Source organism: Triticum dicoccoides, chromosome 3A (genome assembly GCF_002162155.2).
Source record: "Triticum dicoccoides isolate Atlit2015 ecotype Zavitan chromosome 3A, WEW_v2.0, whole genome shotgun sequence".
NCBI classification, from domain to species: domain Eukaryota; kingdom Viridiplantae; phylum Streptophyta; class Magnoliopsida; order Poales; family Poaceae; genus Triticum; species Triticum dicoccoides.
The window spans coordinates 444,003,626-444,013,104 of NC_041384.1; the positions used below are offsets into that span (position 1 = coordinate 444,003,626).

Consider the following 9,479-nt stretch of genomic DNA (forward strand, 5'->3'; position numbering starts at 1 on the left):
TCAATTTTTTTTATTTTTTCCTTCAACAAATTGTTTTCTTCTTCAACTAAATTTAACCTCTCGACAATAGGGTCGGTTGATATTTCCGATTCACATACATCCTAGATAAATAAAATCTATGTCACGTTGGTCGGCATAATTTTCATAAACAATAAATGAACCAATAGTTATAAAGATAATATACATACCACATCCGAATCATAGATAGGACGAGGGCCGACGGGGGCGGATACCAAAACCATCGCACTATATAAGATGCAATAATAAATGTAAGAAAATGATACAAGTATCTATCTAAACATACAAGTAAGAATATTTTTCCTTTCAGAAAGAAGATAAGAACAAGAGGCTCACCACGGTGGTGTCGGTGATGAGATCGGCGCGGGTGATCGACGGCGGTGAAGACGGGGACGGGGCGTGACGGGCCGCTAAATCTAGACAAATCTCGAGGAAAATGGAGTTTGGAGGTCGAGCTTCGAGAGGAGAAAGCTTAAGTAGTGTGGCTCGGGCATTCCACCGAACACCTCATGTGCATAGGAGGTGAGCTAGAGCACCACAAAGCCCTCTCCCCCTCGGCCAGAAAAAACAGAGCACTGTGCTCTGCTCTTGCGCAAGGGGGTATATATAGGCACCTCATTGGTCCCGGTTGGTGACATGAGCCGAGACTAAAGGGGAGCCTTTGGTCCCGGTTCAAGCCACCAATCGGGACCAATGGTGGTGGGCCAGGAGCGAGGCTCATTGGTCCCGATTCATCCCACCAACCGGGACCAAAAGGTCCAGATGAACCGGGACCAATGGCCCACGTGGCCCGGCCGGTCCCCTGGGCTCACGAACCGGGACCAATGCCCACATTGGTCCCGGTTCTAGACTGAACCGGGACTAATGGGCTGACCCGGCCTGGATCAAAGCCCTGTTTTCTACTAGTGTTAGATATGTGGCTCAGTTCAGCTCCAGGTTTGGTGTACTGGGAATCGTCACTGGTACGCATGCGTCCAACACACACTGGGGACGAACTGCTTATCGTCTGCCAAATCGTTTGTCGACAACGATTGTATCGAATGTTACACGCAAGAGTGAGAGTACATCGCATTGGAGTAAAAGAAATGCTCAGTTTTTCCGTTCCAACATACTGCCAACTACGCAGGACCAAGAGAGAACATAACAACATGATCTTAATGCAATCATACTGGATAGTAGTACCAGGGACGGGAAACGGCGGGGACTGAGAGTGATTTAGTAGAAAGGAAAGAAAAAAAAAACTAGTGCCTCGGCGATATCTGAGAGCAGGAGGAGGAAATTTAAAAATCGGAGAATCATGCCCTATCAATGTCGATATCCTGAGCAGATCTTCGGTTGTTCGTCCTTGAGTTGTCGAAAGGCGTCTCATGCCCTATCAATATATCCGAATTCCGAAGAACGGCCGGGGCTCAGGAGCGGAGTCCGTGCATGCCGGAGCCGCCGCCCATCGCCACAGGCACGGCTCGTGGACGTCGTCGTCGTCCACCGTGCGGCCGTCCTGATCATGCTCCGTGAATCTTTTGCTCGACGGCGCCTTGAGCTTCCTCGTCGTCTTCGGCTTCACGAAAGGGCTGAGGGCGTCGCCGCCGCCGCCGCCGCAGGAGAAGAAGGGTGGGCGGGGATTGACCGAAGAGGACGTGATCCTCTTGTTCCGGCGGCGGAGCCTCAGCCGGCTAGCGATGGAGGAGAGGAGGATGGCCATGGCAGCGAACATGGTGTGATGACGATCCTTTGATTTGCTACTAGGCGGGGTGGGTTTACGAAGGATATTAATATGGGAGCTAGGGTCTGGAAGATCAGCGGGCCGTTTGACACCTCGGGATCAGATGAATAAATTCAGGAACAGTATTTCGAAATGGAGTCTATTGCGCAGAAGAGGTTGAAAGCTTAACGGAATCCCTCGCCTGTGCGGCTGCGCCGTTCGGCTGGCTCGTCTGCCTCGTGCGCGGTGTGAGTGACCAGAGTGGTTTACACTCCAGGCTGACTGCAGCATGGCAACGTGGCCGTCTCGTGCACTTTTATTCACGTATGATTTTCCTCACTAATCTTGTTTTTTCTTTTCTTGCCTGAATCACTAATCTTGTTTGAAATACAGCGTAATGCAGGGTCTTATTTGTCAAGACAAACGTGCGTTTGTCCTCCAGTGGGCAGTGGAATTGTTGAGAAGAGTCAAGAAAGCCACGGAGGAAGCACTTGCCTTCCACGGCACTACCACCACCAGTACACGCGCCAGCTTCTCGGTTCTCGCCTAGGAGCAACAACAATGGCCATCACTTCTCTGCAGCTGCCCTCTCAGATCCACGGCCTTACTCCTGCTAGAAATGGGCGCACCCGCACAAGGTCACGGGCTACTCTGCTTAGCTGCAAACACAACCAGGTACGCACTGAATTTAAGGAATCATTTTTGCGGCTCATCAGAATTATTCTACCACATGAACACATCGAATCTATAGTAAGCCGGGGCAAGTTCTGAATGATTCGATGTGTTAGCAGTAGCCAGTTGATAGATCCGATGTGTCTCTTTTGTATGCCTTGCTTGATTGGCTGCCGCTTACAGTAATTTTAGAGATACAAGTTTCGTAACCAGAAAAGCACACTTCTCTCTGCAAATATCAGATCAGGGATATGAGCAGAGTAGCGTGCCGTCGAGTGAGCAAAGGGAGGGAACATCCTACAATTTTCTCTACTGATTCCTGTGTTTTTGTTTTGACAGGTTGAATGAGTAGCTTGGTAAGAGTTTGTAAATCCTGTACGTACTTTCCGTATTGGTCCTCCAGCAGATCCCCAGCCAACATACTAGATCTTCACTCATACAATGTCCAGTAGAGAAACTTCTAGGATGTTCCATGGCACTCCTTATATAAGTTAATGAAAATTACAACATTTATAGACTATGATTATATTGTTAATGTCATGGTACTCCCCAACATTTGGGGACAGTACGCCATGACACTTGTTGAAGTACTACTGGTTATCTTACCTAGATTTTTTGACTAAATGTATGGTGCGTATTCATTTGAGGGTAGTGTGAACGAACTCTTCAGTCTTTAAGTTTTCATGCATATACTCGTTGCTGTGTGCAAACTGATGCAGAGACAGTTCTGTCCACTTTTTAGAAGATATACACGTATAGAGCATCAAAACTTCGATTCTAGTCCTGCTTTATCTCTACGTAAATTGTTAAGATGTGTATCCTGTCATCTAATCACACTTGGACTGAAGCCAATTTTCTCTTGTAGACAGAGTTATCATGTCAAGGTTGTCACTTTCGTGCGTGATTTAATTATTACTAACCTCTGTTGAGGCTTGAACTGCCCCTGTTACTTATCAGTTTAGCACTTGTTTCTGCAGTCAACCATTGTCCAAGTAGCCAGCAGGACATCCCGCAGAGATACCCTGGCATACATTTCGTCTGCCTTCTTTGCAATGTTCCTGGTGGCTGAACATGCTGAAGCTAGAACCTCCAGACAAGAGAACAAGAGGAAAGTAATGGAGAAGTTGGAGAAGGTCCGGGAGGAGGCCCTGGGCTCAAAGGAGAAGAAAGAGGACACGAGCAAGGAGTCTGTGGCGAACTTGTTGATCCCTCCTACTTTGGTCGATGCTTACATCTGAAAGGCATCGTTTCGTTGTAAATCTTATGTTTATGCTAAGTGCTATACTTAACACTATTCTGAATGTACTAATAACAATTGGAACCAAGCAACCTTGCAAAAGAACTTTCCTGTGTCCTCGCTGCATTGTTTTTCATGACTATGTTGTACTTTTTTTTGGAAAAAATCTGATTTATTCATCTTCGATAATGGCAGTATAATGAACATCACAAGTAATAAAAAGTACATTCATATCCTTAGACCACATAGCGAGGACTACAAACACTAAAGCGAGTTGAGAGCGTGCCGCCGCTGTAGCCCCTTCCTCACCGGAGCCAGGCAAAACTTGTTGTAATATACAGTTGGGAAGTCGTCGTGCTCAGGCCCCATAGAATTAGCGCACAGAACAACAACAATCACCAATGAAGAGTAGCGTAGATTGAAAAGTAGCATAGATCAAAATGATCAAACCTGAAGACACACGAATATAGGCGAACGACGACTAGATCCGAGCAAATTCATCAAAGACAGATCTATCGAGACACACCTTCACACGCCCATTGACGATGCTAAACGCGCCAACAAGGTGGGGGCTAGGCGGAAAAAACCTTATTCCATCTTCAGAAAGCCGTTGACGTCTCACCTTTTCGAGCAGGACACAAACTCTAACAAAACTCGAAGAAACATCTAAAAATAAAGCCCTTCTACCGGCAAGGGTTAACATCCACTGCGTCCCCATGGCTCTAAGGCCACCAGAGACGAGGCGGACCGGCGGCGGCGCTGATGGGAGACAAAGAAACTCTAATCTTTCTATGAAGAGGAACCTTTTCTGAGGTATTACTACTATGATTATCTTTGTGACCTATTGTACTCCCTTGATACATACAAGAACAAAAGCTGATAGACATGGAGTTGATCTAGTTTCTATTTTATACGAGATAAAAACTTTTGATGAGAATACTTGGTGATTCTTTTATTTGAGAGAAGAAAGCATATTTGAGTGTTTTTTTGAATCTGGAGGTTTTTCTTCTAATATAGGAGTGAGATTTGGATCTCCATCTATAAAACCGAAATCACTAGTTAGAGGGTACCCCACGAAGGTCACTTCGCATGGCGGCCCAGCGCGGCAAGTGTCGCAACTTCGTGCGTCGAGAGGATTTTCCGTTGCGCTCTGTTGTTGACATGTGGTATAATGAGAGATGACCATGCATGTTTCTTGTTTCCAGTATCCAGCTTCCGGTTTCAGGATTTCTATTTTCACTTTAGTCCTTAAGCCTTTAGATTTCTTAACCTACCTTCTGTATTCCGTCATCCGTGTTTCTTCCTCACCCTCGCACCGCTGCCACACTTGTTTCCTCCACCTTTGTTATTGCCTCTCGCGCCGTCGCCTCCTATTGTTTTTCCTCCACCCCCGGTCCTTTGAAGGCCGTCGCCTCCTCTCTTGCTCTGCCTCGATCGTCTTCTCTGTTGAATTCCTAATTTTATGTGGGTTGTGGTTAGTTTGTTACTTCCATTGCTCTCACTTTTTCAATTTCTTTTTTCCATTATATTTCTGTGATAAGGAGTTTATGGGGTAAAAATTGGTGGTGCTTTCAATTCTATGAAATGATAGCTTTCAACTTGATGAAACCATGTTTATTGATTCAGTTATTAGTAATTTATCTCTTTTTTTCTTCTGTTTTTGTAGCCATGGCTTGCCCTTCTTCCCACAGGCAAATGGCTCTTGCCCCCGGCTAGTTCACTATGGTCCTAGATGGGTGGCACTCGAGGTGTGAGATAAGTTCAACAATTTCTTGAGTTGATATTTTTGTAATAAGTGTGGTGATGTATAGTTAGTTCTAGTTTCGTTATTATGCATAATTAGCTCTAGGTTTATTCTTATGCATGTTTGTTGTTCAATGTGACTTTGCATAATTGGATAAGTTTCACTGATAATTAGTTGATGACATTAATTGTAAAATTTTAGTTGTTTTTCATTTATTGGGTTTTGTTTGTTCTTCATGTGTAATGCCAGGGCTCATCTTGCATAGTACATTGAGCAATGCAGGTCTTTAGCTACTCAGAGGAGAGGGGCAGGGATACTAAACCTGGCCTTCACACTTCTGAGGGTATACCATATGGTAAAATCAGTAGAAAATTTCATGGTCCTAACTGGGAGGAAGTAGTTGTTGATTACGGATTTCGTCCTCATGATTCATTGATTGTTGGACTTGAGAATTTCGGGATGTTCCTTGATGTTGACATTTATGGTTGTGCAATATTGTTGCTCTCTTTACCTTGGGTTGGTAAGTTGTTGGTATTCTTTGTGTATTTTTATCGACAAACACCATGTTTGTCTCATGTCTCATTTTCCCTCTTTTGTATCCTTTGTAGCTCTTTAGGAACTTAGTGAACCTGAAAGGAGCTTGTTGACACCTGCTTTCACACTTGCGGGGTCAATCTTAACTATCACTAGTTATTCTCCATGACACATGCTCTCTTTAGTGACAACTACATAGTGTATCATCCTTTTGTGCATAAGTCGAGTGTTGCTAATGTTAACCACCATCACATGGTCATTCTCTACAGTGAATTCCAACTCTCGTGGTTATTTTCCCGACAATACGTATGGGGATGTGCATAGAGGAGCACATTGATTACCAAAGATGCAAATGGGTGTATACACAAGAAATTATACATGCTCATGCCCTCAACGATGGAGATAATACCCTACTTCATGTGTGTTGTTATCTTCCTTGTGTATAGGATGAGTACAAATGATGTCACCTATTACCCTCCTTGGCTTATATTGAGTGTGACATGAAGAGCAGCAATAACTGTCAGTACAACAAATATGGTTAATGATACATTGATGGCTGAATATTACTACATACGATTACTACAAAAGGTAACGTCATTTTTTATTTCCAAGGTAACACCATTAGTTGATGAATCATAGTGGTCGTGGGAGATGCATCTTGTAACGTCCATCAATTGACTTGTCGTTGGTCTGACTGATGCCTTGAGACTGAATGAGGATCATTGCTCCATTGCTGCCTGACTGGACAATCATGTCTGATTGGTAGCACCACTTCAATTGGTTACGACTCTTCTTTATTGCAGCTAACTAGATCATAGCGTCTCTGAGCCTGGAAGTTGGGTCATGTGTCATTAGGGGCCTACTCCGTAAGGCTTCCCTTTGTTTGTCATGTAGTATTGCGACATACAATCTTCAAATATTTTATAGCTATAATTAGGATGAGCTACAAAAATTAAATTTACATCCACATTTTTTTGAGAGAACAATAGTAGTTTATTCCATTATGGTAGAGCTACAATCCCTCGGCAAGAGTTCCTCAATACATGGGGTTCCTCTTTCGAGCGTGGCTCGCTCAGAGCGACTATACCTTGCCAGACAATTTGCAACACTATTTTGAGACCTATGTAGTTTTTGTGGAATAAATACTCTATCAATCATTAGAGACTTAATCTCGGCTACTTAGTGACCATAATCCGAACGATCTAAACTAGAATCGGAAATAGAAGAAAGGGCGGTCGACTAATCAAACTGAACCATGACCGGTAGCTCCGTATGTTGACGAGCAAGCACCAAAACTGATCTTAATAGCATGGATCTCCGCCTCCGATGTGTCGTTACAATTGAACAGATAGAGGTACGTAACAAAGATGACCGAGCCATCGTGTCTCTATAGAATCATCCTAGCTGTCGTCGTACCATCCTCCTCGCGAAATGACCCATCCACCAAGAGTGTCGCGGAGCTGCATGGGGGTGTAGGCCACGGGAGCACCCGGGTCAGCGGGTGATGCTTCAAACGCTCTTCATTGTCCATCACTGACATATTTCCTTTTAGCATATCTTCTCTAGAGTATTTTTGAGCTAGCTATAACTAACAAGAAAATCCGCACATGCAGCCACAGGGGTGGTCTCCTTTCCATGAGTGATATCAGATACCGGGTCCGTCAAACTCTCCATACCAACATAATGGCCATATCTCAGCAACTCAATAGCAGCAGTTGTTGGAAATATGCCCTAGAGGCAATAATAAAATGGTTATTATTATATTTCTTTGTTCATGATAATTGTCTATTATTCATGCTATAATTGTGTTGTCCAGAAATCGTAATACATGTGTGAATACATAGACCACAACACGTCCCTAGTGAGCCTCTAGTTGACTAGCTCGTTGATCAAAAGATAGTCATGGTTTCCTGACTATGGACATTGGATGTCATTGATAACGGGATCACATCATTAGGAGAATGATGTGATGGACAAGACCCAATCCTAAGCTTAGCTCAAAGATCGTGTAGTTCGTTTGCTGTAGCTTTTCTGAATGTCAAGTATCATTTCCTTAGACCATGAGATTGTGCAACTCTCGGATACCGTAGGAGTGCCTTGGGTGTGCCAAATGTCACAACGTAACTGGGTGACTATAAAGGTACATTACAGGTATCTCTAAAAGTGTCTGTTGGGTTGGCACGAATCGAGACTGGGATTTGTCACTCCGTATGACGGAGAGGTATCTCTGGGCCCACTCGGTAATGCATCATCATAATGAGCTCAAAGTGATCAAGTGATTGATCACGGGATCATGCATTACGGTACGAGTAAAGTGACTTGCCGGTAACGAGACTGAACAAGGTATTGGGATACCGACGATCGAGTCTCGGGCAAGTAACGTACCGATTGACAAAGGGAATTGTATATGGATTGATTGAATCCTCGACATCGTGGTTCATCCGATGAGATCATCGTGGAACATGTGGGAGCCAACATGGGTATCCAGATCCCGCTGTTGGTTATTGACCGGAGAGTCGTCTCGGTCATGTCTGCATGTCTCCCGAACCCATAGGGTCTACACACTTAAGGTTCGGTGACGCTAGGGTTGTTAGGAAGACTTGTATGTGATTACCGAATGTTGTTAGGAGTCCCGGATGAGATCTCGGACGTCACGAGGAGTTCCGGAATGGTCCGGAGGTAAAGATTTATATATGGGAAGTTGTCATATGGTCGCCGGAAAGTTTCGGGGGCATATCGGTATTGTACCGGGGCCACCGGAGGGGTTCCGGGGGTCCACCGGGAGGGTCCACCTCTTCCGGAGGGCCTTATGGGCTGTATGGAGAAGGGAACTAGCCTAAGTGGGCTGGGGCGCCACACCCCCCTAGGGCCCATGCGCCTAGGGTTGGGGGAAACCCTAAGGGGGGCGCCCCCTTGCTTGGGTGGCAAGCCCCACTCCCCTTGGCCGCCCCCCTCTAGATCTCATGTAGAGGGGGCCGGCCCCCTTCCCCTTTCCCCTATAAATAAAGGGGTGAGGGGAGGGCTGCACACAACATCCAAGGCGCAGCCCCTCCCCTCCCCAACACCTCTCCTCCTCCATAAGAGCTTGGCGAAGCCCTGCCAGAGTACTGCAGCTTCATCACCACCACGCCGTCGTGCTGTTGTTGGATCCCTCTTCACTAACCTCTCCCTCCTCCTTGCTGGATCAAGGCGCGGGAGGCGTCCTCGCTCCGTATGTGTGTTGAACGCGGAGGTGCCATCTGTTCGGCACTAGGATCTTCGGTGATTTGGATCACGTCGAGTATGACTCCATCAACCCCGTTCTCTTGAACGCTTCCGCTCGTGATCTACAAGGGTATGTAGATGCACTCCTCTCTCCCTCGTTGCTATATGACTCCATAGATTGATCTTGGTGGTGCGTAGAAAATTTTAAAATTCTGCTACGTTCCCCAACAGTGGTATCAGAGCTAGGTCTATGCGTAGTTACTATGCACGAGTAGAACACAAAGTAGTTGTGGGCGTCGATATTGTCAATTTGCTTGCCGTTACTAGTCTTATCTTGATTCGGCGGCATCGTGGGATGAAGCGGACCG

The 9,479-nt window shown here is 45.6% G+C and overlaps 1 protein-coding gene across 1 annotated transcript; it reads left to right on the forward strand.

The window, feature by feature from the left end:
- The first annotated feature begins 2,195 nt into the window (after window positions 1–2,195).
- Window positions 2,196–3,752, forward strand: LOC119268488. The gene is made up of 2 exons (XM_037550142.1): window positions 2,196–2,395; window positions 3,370–3,752. Exons 1-2 carry the CDS (start codon window positions 2,282–2,284, stop codon window positions 3,628–3,630), a joined length of 375 nt encoding a protein of 124 aa, XP_037406039.1. The 5' UTR covers window positions 2,196–2,281; the 3' UTR covers window positions 3,631–3,752.
- The last annotated feature ends 5,727 nt before the right edge of the window (window positions 3,753–9,479 follow it).